The following is a 23,834-nucleotide window of genomic DNA, read 5'->3' as shown; positions in this document are numbered from 1 at the left end:
ATTATTATTATTTTTTTTTAACTTCATTGCACTCCATAATTTTCATAGGAAGATCTATTTTCATCTTTGGGCAGCGCTGAAGTGACCGTTTTTGGCCAAATTAATTAATTAATTAATACTGGTCGTTCCGTTACTGTGGAAACGGAAGGGAGGCAGCTACTTTGCTCAGTAGATTCGTTCGAGTTGCTGCTCGTAGGTATATAAAAATACATCATTGGATCCAGTATAACAAGGCAGCTTTATTAAGAGATTAATACGATACCGATTGGCTCTTCAAGTGTCCCCTCGCATAAACTTATGTAGCAACTAATTAATTAGTTTCTTTCTTCTGATCAAGACAATGGCAAACCTCCGAGCGCATTTCTGCCATGAAAAAACTCCTCATAAAAAATTATCTGCCAGTTCGGAGGTGGCATAAAACTGTTATACGGAACGCACACCTCAAATAGGAGCGAAAGCTCGACCAAACAATCAATACATACCACGAATTTTTAATCGGGTAACGTAATGATCTGTTATCGCAAGCAGTATTCAAGAGTGTAATGAATTCTTAAATTCGATAAGTATCACAAATTCTCAAGTTTTGGCGTTCGCGTACCCATAACACTTGCAATGAATTTATTTCAATTAATTATCAGCCGCCGTAGCCGGTCGCCCCTCGGTAGGAAATGGCAAACCTCCGAGTGTCTTTCTGCCATGAAAAAGCTCCTCAAAAAAAATATTTGCCGTTCGGAGTCGGCTTAAAACTGTTGGCCCCTCCATTTGTGGAGGAGGAGGCCAAACACCCATAAAGGGTATACGCGCCAATTATATATATACTTATATAGGGTTATTCAATAGGTGCGCTTCAGCTTTTTTCCGATAGGGAGGGCGAACGACGCAATATTTTTTTATTTTTCGCTTGTCATTTGTAAACTTCATTAGTATACATTTCATCATGGAACTCTACACACTTGAGCAACGATTGCAAATCGTGCAAATTTTTTATGAAAATAATCGTTCTGTTGCTGCTACTTTAAGAGCATTACGGCCATTTTACGGTCCATTTAACAAGCCGTCCCGTTTTGGGGTTATGTGAAGTCATTGGTCTACAGTAACAAGCCGGCGACGATTTGTGAACTCAGAGCCAATATTGAACGCGAAATTTCTGGAATTTCGGCCGATTTATGCAAAAGAGTGGTCGAAAATTGGGTTCAACGATTGGACTTCGTAAAACGTGCACGCGGTGGTCATGCAAAAGAAATCGAATTTCATACTTTAATGTATATGTTCAAACTCGATAATAAAACAAAAATTAGTTAAAAAAGTCAAACCGTTTGTGTTTTATTCAAAAAAGTTCAAAAGTTGAAGCGCTCTTACTGAAAAACCCTTTATAATAGGTGGGAACTAGGAGCAAGCCTGAAATATTAATTTCCCCAAATTTTTCGCTTTAACAAAAAGCCAATTAGCTGAATGTCATATCCCTCCAAGAACTTTCACTCCAGTATCATTCTTCTACAAATGTATTGAATGCTTTTTCGCCCAGTTTTTGCAAGCAAATTTTGCGTTCGCATACGCATTATGAATATTTTCAACTCTGATAATTAATTATTCTTCGAAAATTTGGTGCTGGATAATTATTATGAGAAAAAATGTGCGAACGAAGTTAATATAAGAATCTGTTGGTAAAATTGAAATGCAAATGTTAGATATCGCAGAATTTTAAACAAGCAAACACAAAAAAACATGAGTAAATAGTTTTTATTATTGAAATGAAATCAATGATGATATTCTATAATTAATAAAGTACCGAGGTTCGTGCTTACTTTTCATGGGCATCGAACTATTTGAAACTTTCTTTGATGGAATGAATTATTTTATTTTTCTTCTATTATTTTATATTCGAAACCAAGTCTAATAGCTTCTATTATTTCTATTTTACAGATTAATCGGTCGGTAAAAACGCGCGTAACCAAATCGTCGAAGAAAATCATCATCTCTGAAGATGAGCCCATACATTCAAATGATGAGGCAGCGGATAAAGAAAGTAGCATGCACACCAATGACATTGAGGCAGGTTTCAACTCGGATAGTAGCAGCAATGAACTGCTCGAGAAATGTCCGATCTGCCTTCTCACTTTTCGACAGCAAGAAATCGGTTCGCCGGCAACATGTGCACACATTTTCTGTGCCAGCTGCATCGAGGCTTGGTCCAAGAATGTGCAAACATGCCCTATAGATCGTATCGAATTCGATCGGATTATTGTGCGGGAAAGTCATGAAAATCGTAGAATCGTGCGCGAAATTAACGTAGATCCTAATAGAATCAATAATGGGCTAATACTCGACGAGGAGGATGGTCCCATTGATGAAGATGTAACTTATTGTGAGATTTGTAATAGCCCAGATCGCGAAGATGTTATGCTGTTGTGCGATGAATGTAATCAAGGTTATCATATGGATTGTCTAATACCGGCTTTGCCTCAGATTCCAGAGGGTTCATGGTATTGCGATAACTGCTTCGATCCCTCGGCTGAAAGTGACAATGTGTCTGAAGATTTAAATTTGCTCTACGAGGACATACGGGACATGGGCATACCAGAAGCGGCTCTCCGTGTAACGGAACTTCAACAGCCTCGCATATTGCGTACACGCCAAAATGAACGCATACGCGCTGCTGTATTGCGCACAACACGCAGACTGGCCGAACTGATCGAAACGACTACAAACACGGCAACAGGCAACACGGAAACAAGTCGTGGCCGTGGTCGGCCACGAAACAGCACATCCACCGCAACATCAAGCACCACAAGGCCAACCCGTACCAGACGTAAGCTTAGGCGGCGGCGTCCCCGTCGCGCGCGTAGACGTACCTATGTTGTTGAGTATGATCTGAATAATTTCGATGAAAAGTTCGCAATTAAAGCGACTAAGAAAGTTATTAAGAGACGTCGGCGCAAGCGCAGAGCATCAGCGCGTAATGCGGTTCGTTCTACCACTAGTGGTGGACGCATGACGGCTAGTAAGCGCTTAGCAGAACAAATGGGCGTCAAGAAAGATCCTACATACTCGTCTCACCTGTCGGGCACTTCGGCGGGGCTTTCACTATTTGGTGGTGCAAATGATTTGGAATACTTTTCGGACAGCGATAATAATGGTATTGATCATGAGATCCAGCTTGAGAGTGGACATGGCACTGCTGTACAAACATCAATACGCATTTCCAATTTTGGATCGCAACGAACAGCCAAAGGCATTCTTTTGGGCAGACTACAAGGCAACAATAGACGAATTGTAGTGCCCGACTTGCCCGTACAAACTGGAGCACCTACCGGAGGTGATTTGTTGTCGAGCATAATGGACATGCAAGACCGCTGGCACAATGCGGCAAGAAACATGGAAAATGTGCATATCAGTTCCGATGGCACTTTGCAACTGCCAAGTGGCGGTAATAACAGCAATACTAATGTCAACGCTGATTCAAATGCGCAGCAAAAGCCTACTCCGCCTAACGGCAATGCTAACGAACAGTCAAGCTCCACTATAAATCCACTGGCGGGCGTTACACAAGCGCCAGTGTATTCGCGCGGCGGCGGTAATCAGAGCTTCGGAAGTGGAGGCGGTACTGGTGGTGGTGGTGGTGGTGGAGGTAACTATAACAATCGTTACAACAACAATAATCAAAATAATTATCGCAACCAAGGCGGTGGAAGTGGCGGCCAATACAGACACTCAACAGGTGGTGATAGTGGCGGCAATTCGAACAGTATGGTCGGTCGCGGCAATTTCAATTTTAGTAATCAAAACTTCCAAAACAACAACAGTAATCAGAGCTCAAATTTTTCACCCTTCACAATGCGCTTCAATCAACGCAATAACCAACGCAACCCCAATCAACGCAACTCGTTGCCATTTATGCATCGGAACGACGGTGACAGGCAGCAACAGCAACGCAATCTGTTAATAAATACACCCAATGATGGGAATAATTTATTTAGTGGGCTACCGCCACCTCAACAGCAGAATGTGCTAAGTGAAAATCAGCTCTTTGGCGATTTACCACCACCCGTAATGGGGGCACAATCAGTCGTGACACCTTCTCCGCTCATACCTTCAGGGGCACTGAACATGACAGGTCCGCCGCCCATGTCCGGACCACCGCCGATGTCAGGGCCACCACCACCCATATCAGGCCCATCGCCAATGTCGGGGCCACCGCCAATGTCGGCACCACCTCACATGACGGGACCACCTCCCATTATGGGGCCACTACCGATGAGTGGACCACCGCCACCAGCAATGGGTATGAGTGGCCCGCCACCACCACTGGCAATGCACTCACAAATGCAATCCATTCGACCGATTATGACTGTTCCACCACCACCTGCGCCACCGCCAGGCGTTCCGATGCCTTGGGGCACTCCAATATTCCAACAACTTAATAACGATTATGGAAATGACGATGACGATTCGAATTGTCCGAACTTTTCGGTTTACTCTGCCGAATCACAAGAAGTTGCCAAATCTACAGAATTACAATCACAAGCACAACCGGAAAGTGAAGCAGCTAAGGTATGAATTGAAAGAAAATCAAATAAAAAGTACTTTTTTTTTTTTTAAATAAATACAATGCATTTTTCGAATATGGCAAAAGTGTATAGAGACTGCAATAAGCGATCAAAGGTGGTCGTCCACTACTGGTTAATATATTTTATTATATGAGCTTGAACTTTCATTGCTTTGAAAAGTTCAGAACTTTTATAAATGTCACAATTTTTTAAATAAAAAGAAGTCGAAAAGGGTTTCGTTTAGAGAGTGAATATTATTTCAAAGTAACTATACAGCCACTTTACTGCAGATTACGTTGACTTATAATTAGAAAAAAAAAGTCTTTTCTGGAAAAATTATTATATTATTTTAAATCTTCTGTAAAAAGAGACGAAGAAGAAAAGGAGTCAGATTTACTTTGCATAAAGTAACACCATTTTTATAGTCGAAAACAAATAATTATTGCAATTCTCTAAAGCATTTTCAAATCGCGTACTGCGATCAAAAAAGATCTATTGTGCAAAGCCCGCTGCGATACCCTATATTTTAAAGTTTTTTTTTAATTTTTAATTTTGCACCTTTATGGGATTAATTATTACATAATTTACATGGATGCACGTCAATACCATCAACATCAAGATAGTGGAGCCGTTTTCTGCCTAGAGTAGGACATTCACAAAGAATGTATTCCGAATTTCAGTGCCCATTTCACATAATCGGCAGATGCTGGTCTCAGAAATGCCAATTTTGTTTAAGTGGTATCTCAGGCTAGAGTGGCCTGTAAAGTAATCAGTTAAAAGTCTAAAGTCTACCCTACTGAGTGAAAGTAGCTTTGAAGAAATTCCTCTGTCCGGCGTTAGAAATTGTTTCGCTTATCGCTGCCCGATCGGATATCGCCAGTGTTCAACGAATTTCTTCTTTCTTTCAATTAGAGGCATGTTTGCTCTTTGTTTTTAGTTAGATGGTCTGCTATTTCATTTCTCCCATGTCTCTCGTGTCCAGGAACCCAACCTAATAATACTGTGTTGAAGTTCCCTAACATGTTGAGAAGGTGCAGGTAGTCATCATATACCCCTTTTTGAGGTGATTATAGTTGATATAAGAACTTTCAAAGCCGCCTGACCATCTAAAAGTATGTAAATGTGGGTTTCTCTCATTTTCCTAAGGAGACATTCCCTTACGCATATCTCAATGACGTATATTTCTGCTTGAAAGATTGTTGGGTAAAAAGCCATTGGAATCGCTTTTTTGAATTTAGGCCCACTGGGCATATTATACTTTTACGATTGCTTCTTCCTTTAACCTTTCCGACATTGCCCGTGATTGTGATTTTTTATTCCAGAATAGAAGCAAAAGTTAAATTTTTAAATTCTTCATTTAAAATAAAAAAATTCTGATAGAGCTACGATTAAATCAGAGCTAGGCACTTAGGTTTACGATTACATTTTGATTGCGGTAATGCGATAAAGGAATCCATAATATTTTGAGCATTACGATTAATGTAATCATAATAATAGTTTGCATGAAGTATTCACAATCATAGATTCCATGGCAACGATTACAGTAATCGTAGTCCTTCAAGTTTTAAGATTACAATTATTATAATTGTAATGGTAACCAATTCGCCGTAGTCGCATGTGATCGTATATTATTTAATGACTACAATTACAGCTATCGTAATTGAAATGCAATCATTATAATAAGCGCCCAGCTTTTGATTAAACTAGCTACACTGTTGTCTGGAACCGGCGCATGCTACAATCCATCGCAGTCGGTTCTACGTTACCGGAACGACCTGGATTTATATCCGGCCAAGGACTGTCAATCCAGGAGTATTCCACGTAAATGTGTGGGGAATGCTTATGCTAATCCAACAGCAACAACAACCGGCACATGTTCTGTGCTTTCTTCAATTAATGGTTAACACAACGGCATTCTAATAAATATAGGGCTTGTTCGTGCAATTACATAATTACTGAAATACTGCAACTCTGTCACAGATACTCAGCTGATACTTAACCACAAAATTGCGGATTATTTGCGTGGTTTGCATTTACTCGAGATTTAAAATGGATTTCTTGATAAACTTGGAGCTCAGTGACAGTGACTTATAACTAAAATATAAAAAAAATCAGTGTAAAAGCTCTCTGCCTTCTGTGCCTCAGGACGAAATTTTAAGAAAGAAGGCAGTGATAAAATCGGTAAATTTCTTCAAAATAATTCAGTTGTATCCAGATGATACATATTTCTCACTCGGAAGTTGAAGCATTCAAGAAAAACGAAGCCCTATGCATTTGTGTCTAAAATTATGCGCAATTAGGGAGCACAATAAATTGTGATAATTTCATAAAAATAAAAAATCAAATTTGACTTATTTTTCTTCTTCCATCACAAATTTTGCTGACACCGGTTTTTCGCAGTTTCGCGCGCATAAAACGTCAAAATTCGAAGTGCTCGAACGCTTGATTTTGCAGAAGTTGCATTATTTTTATATCGAGCGCGCAAAAGTCTCCCGATTTTCTAAAGCAAGAAGTGCCTTGTTGATAAATAATATCCATTTGGGCTTTTAAATTACCTGCAGTATTTCAATGTATGACAAATAGAATTTCATACGTTATCTAATTTCCAATTATAATATCCTTGCCTCATAACCCAGTACGATAAATTTCTTCTCACTTTAAGAATCAAAAATTTCAATAAAACAATATTCTTTATCTAAGGAAGTAAATTCGTTCATTTATTTTACTTATTTTGTTAAATGGTCGCCTACTCTGGGAACAATTTAAAGAACACATGAATAAGGGATAGGGTTCCTAGTTCTTTTAGCACTACTTCGCGTCTTATTACAGCTATAAATATTAAGTTTCAGTCAAATCAATTCTTTGACCTTTAATACATCTCTTTACGGTCAGTTCTTCAAGATTCTTCAAAAAGTTGGAAAAACTGGTTTCTGAAAGGAAAAAAATTACAGATAAACGGGATTGTTGCGGGAGATGAGACTTGATCAAATCACTATGAACCTGAAGCAGAAGTCTATGCAGTGACACTGAAGAAGTTCAAGCCGCAACAATAGGTTGGAAAGATGGTGGATACTCTTTTTTTTTTTTTTGTTTAGTTGGCAATTTATAAAAGAAAAGTGGACAAGATGGCAAGAGAAAAGCTAAAAGATGATATTAAGGAAAAGAGGAGGAGAAAAGAAACTTCACTTACGGCATGTTTCGTTAGCGCGAGAGTATTCGATTTCCATGTAGGCCAGATTTACTTATTTCAAATAGTTATTCATCTCCTCAAATTAAAGATCTTATAGAAAAAAATTTACTGAAGCCAAGTCGGCTATATTCCTGCCTCATTTGAAGCCTTAGAGCAAATGTTTATTTCTTGCGTTAGTGGTTAATAATCCTTATGAAGAATCTGAGAAATCTACTAGGCTTAAGAAATTGTTTTTAATTTTATTTTTTTAGTTGATATACGAGTATATACATATATTTGTTTTTTATAAATATATAAATAATATATATATGTATATATATAAATAAATATAAATATACAATTTTTGTATATATTTTATTTTTATTTTTATATATTTTTTTGTCTTTAAGGAATTAAAAATGAACACGATATCGGCTCTGGTAGTCAAGATTTCCAATTATCTAAAATCAAAAATATCGAACAGGGTTTTAATCAGTGAATTATTAGACCCCCTCCTAAATATAATATATAATTTCACTCTCCATCTTCAGCTTACTTTTTGACCTCCCCTTTACTAATCTAGAGGAACCAAAATGTGATGAACATTAAATTGCTTTTAAAACTCATAAATCATATCTTCGATTTACGTTACAAAATATTACAAATTTACCTACAGAGAGGTGAAATCCACTTCTGAAACTGCAAGAAAATTTCGTTCTAAATTCGGTAGAAGATAAGCGGCTTCCATGCAATTTATACATAAATTTGAGAGATGTGTGCATGAAACTGAAACTCTATTGGATACAACAACACATTCTCGTGCATGTACAGTCCGCACAGCAAAAAAATTTGCTGCTGTTGCTGCAAATTTGAAAGAACACATAAACACTCGTCGTAATTGTTGTTGTAGCAACATAAACATTTCCCATACATGTACGGGGAATGCTGCTGGAGTGACAGTTCGGGTCGTTCCGGTAACGTAGAACCGACATTCGTCGAATTCTTCGTCCCTCTTAGTAGTTGCTGTGCTGAGAAATTGGGTTCATCGTATGGACTACCGAAAGGCCAGTCGTGGAAGTTGTTTGAATAAAGTAGTGTCCCATAATTAACCCTAAGGATTGTACTTTCAAAATAAAAATAAAAAAAAATCATTCGGTATATAAAGCCATTTCAAGTTCTACACGTTAGATGGCCTACCTTGTATGCACTGCAGGTTCTCGCAATTCAAGCTTCTTTTTTAACAATGTTTTCTTTCGACAGCACCTCTTTTGACAGTTAAGCAGAAATATCATGTGGGCATTGAAAAATGCAGTCAGTGTGTTAAGAAGCCCTTACATTCCTCTATTGTTATTCTTGAAGTGCTTTATGATCTGATAGCGCCATTACACTATTTTACTACGAAAATTCAGCTTAAAATACGCTTCCCGTCAACGAATTAAACATTTTTGAGCTATTGATGAAAACATTAATGATTTGCGGTATGAACAAGATGGTACGACATGCCACACAGCCATGAAGAAATCAATTTATTGCAAAGGCAATTCTCGGGAAGAATTTTACGATATTCTGCAGCAATTTAATCGCCAAAACCGCTCTACGTAATGACTTTGAGCTGTTTTCTGTGGTGCCATGTCAAAGATAGAATTCATGTGAAGAAAACAACATAATTTAAGCTTTGAAATATACTACTCAGTGCAAATTGCGGATATAGAACCCAATTGTATGTAAATGTCACCAAAAAAATTGCGTCTATCAGCGGGCACGTGGGAGTAATTTGGCAAAATTATTTGATTATAATAATGATTAATTGCTATCGTGCCGATCACTGGGCGCATAGTGCCCATAGTGAACATTTCATTTATCATTCACGAATTGTGAACTGTGAATGTCAAGAAACAGATAATAGGTTCCCATTCAAAATGTGCTTAATTTTACCTAAAAAAACACACTGAAATCACTTGGATCTTTTTAAGAAGATAACTAGTCTCTCCAGTGAGACATTTTGGAAAATTTTCAGGTCTTCAAAGAAATAATCGCCTAGATAGGAACAGTAACCGTGACAAGAATATTTCTGTTAGAAAATCTTCAAAAAGAAACTTGAAATCGAGATTTTTCGCGAAGATAAACTGATTTGTAAGGATCCATTAAAATAAACACCCACACATCATGCATGAGCCTACGTGAATTCACTAGATTCAGTGCCATTTTCTGAGCATCTTGTTGAAATTTATATGCGCCTTTGACACCAGAAAGGCCGATATATTGAATTATCTAGTATGAACAATGTTTCATTTATATGTATGTCTGTGTTTTTTTCGTGTCGGCCGACCGCCGTAGCCGAATGGGTTGGTGCATGACTATCATTCGGAATGCGGAGAACGTAGTTTCATATCTCCGTGAAACACCAAATTTAAGAAAAAGTTTTTTCCTAATAGCGGTCGCTCCTCGGCAGGCTATGGCAAAGCTCTGAGTGTATTTCTGCCATTAAAAAGCTCCTCATAAAAAAACACTATTCATGTTTAAATGAGTTCTATCAAAAATGTGATTGCGGTCGTTTAATCTTTGGTCTTCCTAGTGTTACAAATATTTTCGCCGATCTTTTTTCTTATTGGATGGTAGTCGCACTCCTTTGTGCTGCCCAGCTAAGTCCACAAGAACTACAATACATCTCCATTAGCAAGCTTTATTTTCTTCGACGTAATTTCATTTTTATTTATTTAAAAATAACCCATAATTTTTTACCTTTAAACAGCTGATTTCAACAGTTTATCTTAATATACTTCTGCGGCGTTGCCACGTCTTCACTACTGTTGAATTAATATTTAGGATTGCGAGAAAGCCCTATCGAATTTTATTTGATTTATCTTCACATTGAAAAAAGTTGAGAAAACGACCTTTAGGCTGTATTAAGAATTATAGTAAAGTGGACACAGTAATTTCGTGGACACATATGAAATAAGAACTATAAGAAGTGAAGCGTTAGAATACTTTATGATTGCTAGTGATCAGAACTTTGTTATTGTAGCATTAAGGCCAGTCGTATATGACAGTAACCACTAGAATAAGCACAAAAATTTTAAAAGTTATATACAGTGATCGTGCATGTCGTCAATATTTGTTGAGTATTAGTGGCTGTATAGTTTTTTTCTGTTTTTTTTTAAGAATTTTGTTCGTTACACGTCTCTCACATGAGTTAGAATTCACTCTGGTATTGCAATCCATTTTCTCGTGCTGAACTTAGTTTTATATGTTTACGCTACTTAGTTTATAATAAAATTTTAGTTTGAATTTTGAATAGAATACTGCCAGGTCAATTTAATAGGTATATCATTTGTATTGTTTTTGTGTAGGTCTAGGTGAACTCAATACATGTAGTCAAACAAAAATGGTATACTAACCATGATATATCACTTTTCTTTCTCCTATTTCATAAAATATCGATTCTCAGGAAGACGATGAAAATGAAGATTTAGTACAATTAGATGATGACGATGAAATACCAATGCCACCAGAAACTAATCCAAGCCAGTCAGCTGCAGTTAAAAATTCTGACTTGTATGAGCCAGAAAATCCGACAGAAGAAAACGACTATGACGACGAAGAACAAAAAAATGATGAAGTAAGAGATGAAAACAAAGACAAATATATAGAAAATGATAAAGTTGAGAAGGCGAATGAAAATGAAGAGATTGCAATAGACACTGCATCGCCAAAGCATGGCACACGCGATGTCGCAGATGATAGCGAATCCCAATACGATCCAGAACATGAGATAGTATCCAATGATAGTTCTAATATGGAGACGCATAAAGTGGAAGAAAATCTCGATGACAGTATTAAGAGTAACAGTGAACAAACTGAGAATGAGGCGGAAAAATGCACAGATCGTAGCGATCATACACCGAGCCCAGCTGTGTCTGAACCGAAAATGCCTGAAAATGATTTAGGTACTGCCAGTAAGAAGGGCGTCTTAGAATTGTATGATGATAGTGATTGGGAAGAATTGGACATTGATAAGCCGAAAGAATATGAAAAAGCGGTGCAAGCAGCCGATAAATCTGACTTGGAGGAAGGTCAGTTGGAGGATGAATCAGAGAAGGTTAAGGAGCGCAACAAAAAGAATAAGGATAAGCCAAAGGCAGGTTCAGAAATTAACGAAAGCGAACCGGACCGTTCTTATACTCCATGTTTGGATGAGAATAACGAACCAGATGAAGGTAATGAAAATGGACAAGCCGAAGAGATAGGGACAAAGTCCTTAAATACCTCGAAGAATAGTAATGCGGAAAACGACGTAGAAGAAGAAGAGGGTAAAACGCCTGAAATTGTTGCGAACGAACCAGTCACCATAGAGACCGAACTGATTTCGGACGATGAGGATAATGCACGCAGCACTAAGAAGCGTAGAAGCAGTAAGAAACGCGATAGGCGTGATAAGAAAGTTGAAACGTTCAAGAAAGTGAGCAGCAAACAAAAGATACGTAACTATCGCACCGATAAGCAACAAGTCAACAAAACTAGGGATCGACGTCGTATTTCCAAATCACGTTCCCGATCCCGATCCCGATCTCGTTCCAGGTCCAGATCAAGATCACATTCACGAACACCTACTCGTAGCCGAAGCCATATACGTAGTCGCTCGCGTTCTCCACGAGCTGTCGTAAGCCGCTCCCGTTCACCGTCATATTCAGCAAGATCGCGCTCTAGAACGCCACGTGTTCGCGGCCGTAGGCGTTCGCGTTCCCGTTCATTGCGTTCACGCAGCCGATCGAACAATAAAGAAAACAACTGGCGTCAGGGTGGCCGCTTCAATAATAACGTGAATAATAGGGCGCAAGAACGAAACAGATTCCAAAATCAATATCGTCAGAAACGTCGAGAAATACCGCGCTATAATGTGCGCAACGTTGTCGGTATGCAACGTAACTTTAGGGAAGTCAGGGAGGTCAGAGATCGCTATGGGCGTGATACTAGTCGACAAATGCGCAATTTTAGCAGATCACCAAGCCCGCGCGATCGTAGAGGTGGTGGTAGGTCATTCTCTAGATCTCGTTCTCGTGGTCGTTCGATGTCACCCAGAAGAAATCGACGCGGCAGTTTTAGTATATCACCAAGTCCACAACCCTTGATGCAGCGACAGTCGGTTTCACCAAGACAACGGTATCATTCACCCCGTCGGCACTCGCTCTCACCACGTCGATTGACGCCAATGCATAGACATTCACGAACTCCGATACGTATGCGCTCACGATCGATGACACCTCAGCGTATGGCTGGTAGAAAGGTCATAAGACGCATGCGGGGCGGTTCTCCGATACCACAAGCAGTTATCTCACGTTCCCCGTCTCGATTACGTTCAATTTCTGCTTCACCCAGGTATACGCCGCGTTTACATAGAAGCCACTCAAAGACGCCAATTTTGCGCGTAACCAAAGGCAAAAAGAAAAAGTTAAAGGAAAAAGGTAAGAAAAAGAAGAAGAAGCGCCTGCCAAACTTAAGTCCGGAGCCCAATATTCGCATCTCGCGCGATGCTTTCGAGGTAGATCGCCCACCAAAGAAGAAACGTCGCCATTCACCAAAACAAAAGCCCGCCATTGAAGAACCTACATGGTCGCCATCTCCCAGTCCACCGCCTGTGCTCGACTACGAACGCGATAACAATATCTCATGGACGCCGCCATTGGTGTCCCCGCGTCTTATTCACGAAATGCATGGCATCTATCAGCCAGAACCACGTCGTAGCACTTCGATATCCAGCAAACGTGACAAACGAAAGCGTATTAAGAAGAAGAAGAAAGGTGAAAAGCGACGCGAAGTGCGCAAGGAGAAACGGCGCACTAGACGCACTCAAACACCAGAACCAATACCATCAAAGGAAGTATTTGCTTCAGGCAACAATATACTCGTTAGTGTAAGTTTCAATAAAGAGGTTGCTACAAACCAGCAACCATCACAAACAACAGTTGTCACGCTGCCGCCTACCCGTGAAGATTTGCATACGAATCGGCGCAATTCTATTGATTGTTTGAATAGCTTGAACGCTGCTAACAAAAAGAAAAAGAAGCGCAAGAAGCTCGATGCAAAACCTGTAGCGATCATCGATCTGGAGCGATCGCCATTCCAGGTGCACCAGGAACCGGCCGATGTTATAGTTCTCACCGATAGTGAGGAGGGTGTCGGCGGACAAGACAGTGAGCACGAACATGAGCGTGAACAAGAGCATGAGCATGAACGACGACGCGAACGCCGTCGCAGCGCATCCATAGCCGAAGAAATGGATCATCATCGCTCGCAAATGAGTAATGGAGTGCGATCATCTTCACAGCTGGACAAAACGCCACCACTAGAACGCGAACGTCTTGAAACCATACTTGAAGAGTCTTATGATATGCCACAAACTGGACCGAAGACACCACCTGAACCACCTACTGTTAAATTCAACATAGCCGCTAAAAAGCAAAATAAAGTGCGAAATAATCCACTGCATGATGAGGCCGAATTGAATTCGGAATCTGAAATGGCGGAAGTACATGAACCAGATACACATCGGTCAGAACTGGAAACCATGCATGTGCAAGGAAGTCAGAAAATTGGTCCAAACACACCTCCTGAGTCCGGTCCATGCTCGCCAGACGCTTACGATCCCTTTGATCCTACAAAGTCACCATCTATGTCACCGCGTTCTCCATCACCCGCGCCATTGAACAGCACACAAACCTCAATTGGAGGGGATAATGGTGTTGAAGTGGTACCCCCTCAAAAGCACATCGTCGACGAACAGCGTCTACCCAGTGAACGTAGTGCGATCACTACACAGATTTCCGCCACCGGCAGTGGCATGACTTCACAAGGTCCCACACTCAACCCCGTTGAGTTAGTAATGAAACTAATGAACACAAAGCAGAATAGTTCACAAGATTTGAACAAATCCATTGACCAACAATACAACACAGCGACACATGTGCACTCCACTATCATGGGCAATGCTCACGATGACGGCTTGAGCATGCGCGACAAGACCGACGAGGCATTGGGCCTCACTGTGATATCGAATGTACTATTATCTAATGGCAATGCACAGGCCTCCCAACACATACCAGTAATTTCCAGTCCAACCCCCATAATGAAAAGTAATCAAATATCAAAATTGCCGCTGCCTAAAGTTTCTAGCAGTGTGGGCAGTAGCAGTGGTGCCGGCCTACCTTCGTCCAATTCAAATGCACGAAATGGCGGCTTAGACGATCAGGTGAATCTAACTGAAATGGAAAGTCCATATTCGCCTGGATCCGCTGACTACGAGGATCTCTTCGAACCGCCACCCGAAAGTTCAGGTGCACCGCGTCGCTCGAAACGTTCAAATAATGTGGGTGGTAAAATGGATATGTTTGATAACTTGTTCGGCAGCACTTCGCCCGTGGGCCATACGCGTTTGCCGAAGAAATTCAAGGCAATAATTACTAGTAGCACGAAGAAATCGAAAGTTAAAGGTGGGTTCTCAAAAAGTGACGTCAATACAATACCGTGGGAGTGTATGCGCGTCTGTGCACAGCACACGAGTTTGATTTCAGTTTTCTTTTAACTATTTAGTTCTTGTTTGCATATGTGAAAAACAATTATTGGGAAGTGTATTCTTTTGTGACTTTTTATGTATGTACGTACGTATATTCTAAATTTCATAGTGTCAGCAAAACAAGGTTTCATCATTTCCTTGGTAAGTGAAGAACTTTTTTTATCGTATGTGGTAGAGGATTGTCATTGAATTTTAATAAATAGTTTGCAGGTATCAACACACGTTCTGAGTGAATTAAACGGAATAGATTATAGAAATAATTTTAATTTGCGTATAAAACATTCTATACGAAAAAACTCCCTAAATTTTTTTAGTAAAGGGTGATCAAATTAGAGGTATCGGATTTTAAATTGAAATAAAACAACGAAAATTCAAATTGACTGTGTGCAATCTTTATTATTTTTGTGTAGAACCATTCATGACATTTATTTTTCAAAGATAATCTCTCTTAAATCTTGGCCGCATCTGCGGCGTAATTCGGTGATCCATAAACACCAATTTTTAATGACTCGCTGGACGACTTCGTTCGGTATCTCGTGAATAACTTTAGTAATGTTGGCTTCCAATGCCTCAATCGAAGCTGGTTTATACACAAAGCATTTAGACTTTACATAACCTCACAAATAAAAATCAAAAGGTGTGATATTGCACGATTTTTGTGGCCAATGTACTGGTCCGAGACGAGAGATAGATTGCTCACCGAAATGACTACGCAGTAAATCCATTGTTTCACAAACTGTATGGCAAGTAGCGCCATTTTGTTGGAGCCAATGGAGACATGTTGTGGAGATCACGTACTTCAATGTCCGGCATCCGACACTTAAAACTCGACACTGTTACATTGGCACAAGCCCCGTTTTTGAAGAAATATGGACCGATGATACTTCCAGCCCATAGGGCGCACCAAACGGTTGCTTTCAATGGATGTAATAGCTGTTCTTGAATGGCTTCGGTTTGCTCTTCAGCCTAAATACGGCAATTAATTAGCCATTAAAATGGACCTCATTGGTAGGATGGTTATGTACACCATAAGTCGACCTGACCACGCGATGAACACTTTTCGCAGAGCGTCGATTTTCGTAATACAATTGTACGATTTGTAAACGTTGTTGAGGCGTCATTCCATGATGAAATGTCAATGGTTACTGAAAAAAAATGTGTATTTACTTGGACAGTAGTCACGCGTGATCTGTCAAAAAAACCTATTGTAAAAAATATCTCCAATCTGATCACTCTTTATTTGGAGTAAAATGCAAACAAAAAAATATCGAAATTATTCTTAAAGAAAAATTATTATCGATCGAACTATAATAAGATTGGAGCATTGAAACCTTCACTTCTGTTCAAAAAGTACTCGGAATTTCTTCGTAACACAAAAACGTTTTATTTTTCATTGCTATATTTTTTCAAAGTAATCCCAATGGAAACCAAGACACATATTCCATCAGTTTTTGCGCTTTCAAAACCCTTTTTTTTTTCATAAGGCAGTCGGCGCAAATTCTCTTTTATCGCATCAATAATTTCAAAAAACGTTAAGTGCGTGAAGTGGTATCAGAGAAAAGTCGCAAGTGGACCTTCCGGGTGAATACGTGTACTTTCGGAACGGTATTAATGTTGTTTCTGGTCAAATATTCGCATACCAGAGGATGTGTAAAGGGTGATTTTTTAAGAGCTATAGGAAAGTTTTTCAAAAAAACACACGTAAAATTCAGAAAAATGCATGAAATTTTTATTTAAATCGATAGTACAGTCCATATAATTTAATGTTTGAAGATTATTTCATGCAAATTTTGACCGCAACTGCGCTTCAAATGGTCCATCCGCATACTCTTTTCAATGTTTCGGCCGGTATCTTACATATAAATGCTTTAATGTTGTCTTCCAATGCGTTAATTGAAGCAGGCTTGTCTGAATAGACATGAGCTTTAACGTAGCCCCACAAAAAATAATCTAAAGGCGTTATATCGCACGATCTGGATGGCCAATTGGCATGTCCCGAAGGTGAAATAAAATGTTCACCGAACTCGCCTCTCAACAAGTCCATTGTTACGCGTGCTGTGTGGCATGTGGCACCGTCTTGCTGAAACCACACCACCGTCAAGCAAGACAAGCTCTTGCATTTTGGGCAAAAACAAGTTGGATATCATTTCACGGTAGCGCTCACCATTCACAGTTACGTTACGATTCGCAGCATCTTTGAAGAAGTACGGTCCAATGATACCTCCAGCCCATAAACCGCACCAAACTGTGACCTTTTCTGGATACATTGGTAGCTCTTGCAATTCTTGTGGCTGATCTTCACTCCAAAATCGACAATTCTGCTTATTTACGTACCCATTGATCCAAAAATGAGCTTCGTCGCTGAACACAATTTGTCGATAAAAAAGTGGATCTTCGGCCAACTTTCCAAGAGCCCTTTCACCAAAAATTCTGCGTTGCGGTAGGTCGTTCGGCTTCAATTCTTGCACCAGCTGTATTTTGAAAGGGTTCACACCTAAATCCTTTCGCAAAATTTTCCACGTTGTTGAGTAACAGAGGCCCAATTGCGAACGGCGACGAATCGATAATTGATGGTCATCATTAACACTGGCCGATGCAGCTGCGATATTTTCTTCAGTCCGCACTCTACGTAAGCGTGTTGGTGGTTTGAGTCCTCTTCAGCCTCTTGCATAGAATCTTCTCGCTTAAACGCTTCCACACGCTCAAATATTAGTGTAATATTACTTATTTATTTATTTATTTCCATATTCATATAAGGATGCCTTCGGTAACATGTTCGTCCAAAGAAAATTTTTCTTTAGCACTTGCAGCACAGGTAACACTTCAACCCACATCATTCCCAAAATTTCGACAAAGCAACTCACTGTACCGATCTGAGCTGGACACTAGTATCGGCTGTTATCCCCCTGATGCTTAATAATTCGCGAGCACAATTTTCTCAAGTCACATAAGTGAGTTTATGGCCACAACGAGGCTATCATAATCACCATCTATTTGACTATCCAATTTAAATTCTGTAGCTCAGAATCTTTGCTTAACTAAACTTGACTTAGCAAAATTTTCACGATATACCGAGCAATCACATGTTTACAAATTTGTTCCACGTACGCATACAGTAGCAGTATCAGAGATTATGCTCAAAACTGACAGGCAAACAATTGACACATGAGCCAATCTGGAATAAAATAACACACTACCATATCCAAACCAAGTTCCCTTATTAAACATAAGATAAAATTGGGTTGGGCTAAGCGTACATGCCTTTCTTCTGGCTACAATTAGCTGAGATATATCAATCTTCTCCGCGCTATTGCGCCACATTCAAGAAGAAGGTGTATTAGAGTATCTAGGGTTTAGTCACAGAAACGACAAGATTCAGTAGACCATATCCCAATTCATGCCAGTTTATCCTTAGGAAGAGTTATGAGTTTCCTAAGCCTTTTTTTATTTATTTTACCCCTTCCCTAGTAAAGGCTTCGCCTAGCGTAGTTTCAAATTCGGTATCAGCTAACATCTCTTAGCCTTAGCTCTTCATTCCTAAGCTTCTCCTTGATGGTGTGTTGTCCCATAGGTGTGCGATGATACGTTTACCCCTGTGTCTTGGGACCCATATGCGCCGGATTGTTCGATTGCGCGTTCTTAAGAAATACACTCAAGGAGCAGTGAGAACTTCGCTTCAAAGCTTGAGTGCCGCCTGACTATCGTTCAAAATGGCAATTCGCTGATTCCGGAGGCATGGATAGATGACAACTATCCATCGGCACAGAACGCTTTTTGTTGGGGCCATACATATGTAGCTAGAAAAATGCTTCGTTTAAAAGTGGAATTCTGGGTAATTTTTGAATAGAAGTTTAAAAAAAAATTTAACATAAACTAGTATTATATAAAAATAAAATAACCTTCATTCAGCTCCGAATTGCATACAATTTTAGCCAAAAAAAGCTATTCCAGTTTACCATTTCAGCCAGCTGAGCGTTTGAATATTGCAGACAACGGATGTTTACAGACGTATAGAACTTTTTTTTCGTTGTTTTTTTATATTTTTTTTTGTTTTATATATTTCTCGTTTTTTTTATATTTTTTTTTATATATTTTTTTTATATATTTTTCGTTTTTTAAATATATTTTTTTATTTTCTTTTTTACTTAAATAATTAATAAATAATTTCGATCCATGGCTAACACAATCCTGTTCCGTGAAGATTAATTGGCCGGTTCAATTTTACACCCCTACCTAACATAACCGTGATGGCTTCCCATTTGTCAATGATAGCCAGTTTATCAGCATAGATCACTGACTCAATATATATATATATAATTGGCGCGTACACCCTTTTTGGGTGTTTGGCCGAGCTCCTCCTCCTATTTGTGGTGTGCGTCTTGATGTTGTTCCACAAATGGAGGGACCTACAGTTTTAAGCCGACTCCGAACGGCAGATATTTTTATGAGGAGCTTTTTCATGGCAGAAATACACTCGGACCGCTATTAGAAAAATGTTTTTCTTAATTTTGGTGTTTTCACCGAGATTCGAACCGACGTTCTCTCTCTAAATTCCGAATGGTAGTCACGCACCAACCCATTCGGCTACGGCGGCCGCCAATATACACAAAACAAAAATAAAAGAAGCTCAAAAGAGTCGTATGACCTAAAGTAAAAACTGACAGGCTCATTTCTTAAGAAAATTCGGTCACCAAAAGTTTGATCCTGTACCAGTTATCTTCTGCGAGCGTAGCTCAAGATCTTTCTTCAAAATCTTCCATGTAATTAACGGGCAGAGGTCGAATTATTATGAACAGCGTCAGGACGAGAGATTTGAGTCTTCGGTCTTATTCACTTTCACAGCGGCTCTTATCGAATGAAAGTATGAAAGTTCTATGCGTCTAAAAAACCCTGTTACAACTATTATTTATTATATTATATTAAAGAATTCATCTACCAAAAAATTTACATACGAATCTATATACAATACGCAGTGTTATCTTCGAAATTCGGACACAAATTTTCGTTTTGGTTTGTACATTCTTGCTAAATGACTGTATTTTATTAGTAATTTTTCGTACGCGGTTAGCTTTTGTTCATTTTCATTCATAGTGACTTTTTATTATTGTGCTAATTTTTATAATAGACAGACGTAAAATTTGTGTTGGCGTATAATTATGGCAAAATACCATATGTATAAATGGTATACAAATGCATACATGTTTTTAATAATAATTTTTTTAATACATATTTTTTTCAATAATTATCTTTTTTAAAATATTTTTTTTTATTTAATTTTTTTTTTTTAATAATTTTATTTTAATATTTTTTTATTTTAATTTTTTTTTCTTTTGTTTTGCAATTATTTTTTCTTTTGTTTTTAAATTTTTTTTCTTTTGTTTTTTAATTATTTTTTCTTTTGTTTTTAATTTTTTTTTCTTTTGTTTTTTGATTATTTTTTCTTTTGTTTTTAAATTTTTTTCTTTTGTTTTTTGATTATTTTTTTTTTTATACCTGCGCCCATCTGTCCCCAATGGTATTATATTATATAAAAATGCTCAAAATGATAGTCAATTTAGCCTTGTCCGTCCGTCCGTGCGCACGATAACTTTATCAAGAAATAATAAAGGGTAATAAATTTAGAGGTAACGGACTTTCAATTGAAATAAAACAATGAGAATTTAAATTGTTTGAGTAGTCTTTATTATTTTTATGTAGAACGATTCGTGACATTTATTTTTTAAAGACAATCCCTTTCAAATGTTGGCCGCAATTGCGCCATAATTCGGCCATCCGTAAACACCAATTTTTAATGACTCGCTGGAGGACTTCGTTCGGTATCTTGCGAACAATCATAGTAATGTTAGCTTCCAATGCCTCAATCGGAGTTGGTTTATCTACAAAGCATTTAGACTTTACATAATCTCACAAATAAAAGTCCAAAGATGTGATATCACACGATCTTGGCAGTCAATGCACTGGTCCATTGTTTCACGGGTTGTATGGCAAGTAGTGCCGTCCGCCGTCTTGTTGGAAGCAAATGTTGTGACGGACACATGCTTCAACTTCCGCCATCAAAAAGTCGTTTATCACGAATGCTATCATCACTCACTTCTACATTGACACCAGCCTCGTCTTTGAAGAAATATGGACCGATGATGATTCTTCCAGCCCATAGGCCACACCAAACGGTTGTTTTCAATGGATGTAATGAATGGATTGTTTTCAATTCACTTCCTCGTAAAAGTTTCCATCATGAAATGTTAAAGAATACTGAAAAAAATTATGTATTTAGTTTGACAGTAATTACTCGTGATCTGTCCAGAAAACCCCTATTGGAAAAAGTACCTATAATCTGATCACCTTCTACCATGAAAGTTGGTAACCAATAAACAAAAATCGGCAGTCCAAATTAAATTTCATTAAAATGTGCGCGGGTATATAGATTTCGGTCCGAACCTTTACTGTTTTTTTATTGTTATTTTCTAAAAAGGCTAAATTTCTTCATCAATTTGTAATTCTCAAAACTTTGTTGTAAATTTTTTATACCGTCATTCATCATCTATAATCCGAACATTCAAGTAATCAGGACGGTCGCGCAATTCTGGCTATACGGTTTACGAGGATAGCACTGTGTTGTATATTTTTTTGTTGGTTTTATGGTATATATGCACATATTATGGTATAATAATTTAGATAATACTGATTTTTATGAGCTCAAGGCCAATTCACTTTTTTTTTTTAATTTATGGTAAAAATGTATCGAAGTCAGGTATTTAAAAAATATTGGGTCAAGTAAAAAGTTCTGATCATGTTTTCGCTTCGTTTTGAGATTGGAATTAACAGACTTGCAATTATCCGATTTATATGTTCCATTTAGTTTGATAACTTTTGAAGATAATTTCATTATTTGACGATTCAAGAAGTCAGCCTCTTTCATTTCCACAAGCATCTCTTAAGGCGAGTTTTGTATATTCAATGAAATTGAATAAATAAATAAATAAAATTCAATAAAAATACTTGAAACGGTGATAATTGCTTAGCGTCGGGTCTGGACTATTCAACGGTTGCGATAGAACCATCGACCCAACCTCTCGGAGCTTCTGGTACATCGTTAACGATATGTACGACCTAGTGTTTTCTTGATGCAAGACATCACCCTTCCTAATTAGTCCAGTCAAAAGAGACAAAAAAAATAGCCAACTAAGTAATTTTAGGAGTATGCGAGTTTATGGTTTTATTATGTAAAACCCATCACTGTGAACTTAAATTTGAGTTTTCGGGGTCGGGGGTTGTGTCCCGCGGCCGCCATCTTGGAAATAAGGGTGCAACTGGTTTTTGCGATTATCTCGTGAATTTCGAAAGTTACGAAAATTTTGTAAACACTTTTTTGTAGATAATAATATTATCTACAACTTTCATTCAAAACTTTTTATTGTAAAATTAATAATAAAAAAGTTATAATCAAAATTACGGGAAAAATTAAGGGATGAATTGTTTTAAAGCGTAATAACTTTTTTTTTATTGATTTTATGGAAAATATACATCAGAGCTTTTTTATAGAGCATTCTTTTATGAACATTTTTGTCTATAAGTTTTTTCCGCTATCTTTATTTAGTCGTATGATTTTGAGCTGCTAAGCGGAGCAACCAATACATTAGCGAAGCGCGTACATGATTACACAGGCCGACAAAATTTAACCAACATTCAGACCCAGAAACCAGACTATATATTTCCGAAGGTTTATGATGCGCTGAATCCAAATCTGGCCTCAGAATTGCTCTATCAGCTCTGGTTTTCGAGATATCCTAACTTAAAGTGCAAAAAACACCATTTTTGCCCATATTTGAGGTTATGTAGCCTTGCAGATGTTTTCTTTCACCAAAATAACAGGATGGCATCTTTAAATACAAGCCTTCTTTTTTCAAATGGCGTTTTGTTTGCTCAAATATCATTTTTTTCGCAGAGATATCGCATTTTGAAATTTTCATGTTTCGAAATTTTCCTACACCTGAAAATCGATTAAGATAACATAGACATGATATAGTCGATTACTAATTTTCTTGAATTGAGTCTTATTTTTCTTAAAATTTTTTCTCACACCATAAGTGTGCTGGCTCACCACACCCCTACACTATCTAACCTTTGGGTACCGAGTCACACATAGCCCTAACCCCTAGAAACCACCCCTATCATACCGCAAGCAGGCTTACCCACAAGCTCCAAATTTACATACTATTAATCCATATATTTCAGGCCCTCAAACCCAAGAAAACTAGTAATCGACTATATCATGTCTATGTTATCTAAAAGTTATTACGCTTTAAAACAATTCATCCCTTAATTTTTCGCGTAATTTTGTTTATAACTTTTTTATTATTAATTTTACAATAAAAAGTTTTTAATGAAAGTTGTAGATAATATTATTATCTACAAAAAAGTATTTACAAAATTTTCGTAACTTTCGAAATTCACGAGATAATCGCAAAAACCAGTTGCACCCTTATTTCCAAGATGGCGACCGCGGGACACAACCCCCGACCCCGAAAACTCAAACTTAAGTTCACAG

The 23,834-nt window shown here is 38.2% G+C and overlaps 1 protein-coding gene across 3 annotated transcripts in view; it reads left to right on the top strand.

Moving 5' to 3' along the window:
- Positions 1-23,834, top strand: part of LOC128867601 (serine/arginine repetitive matrix protein 2) — a 63,135-nt gene that overhangs the window by 13,143 nt on the left and 26,158 nt on the right. For all 3 annotated transcript variants that reach the window (XM_054109000.1, XM_054108990.1, XM_054109010.1), the window contains 2 exons: positions 1,924-4,551; positions 11,165-15,203. In XM_054109000.1, coding sequence (XP_053964975.1) covers positions 1,924-4,551; positions 11,165-15,203 — 6,667 coding nt within the window. The remainder of the gene's footprint in view (positions 1-1,923; positions 4,552-11,164; positions 15,204-23,834) is intronic.

Source organism: Anastrepha ludens, chromosome 2, assembly GCF_028408465.1.
Source record: "Anastrepha ludens isolate Willacy chromosome 2, idAnaLude1.1, whole genome shotgun sequence".
In the NCBI taxonomy this organism is placed as follows: Eukaryota; Metazoa; Arthropoda; class Insecta; order Diptera; family Tephritidae; genus Anastrepha; species Anastrepha ludens.
Note: the sequence above shows the minus strand (reverse complement) of the source record. Positions and strands in the feature narration are given on the sequence as shown.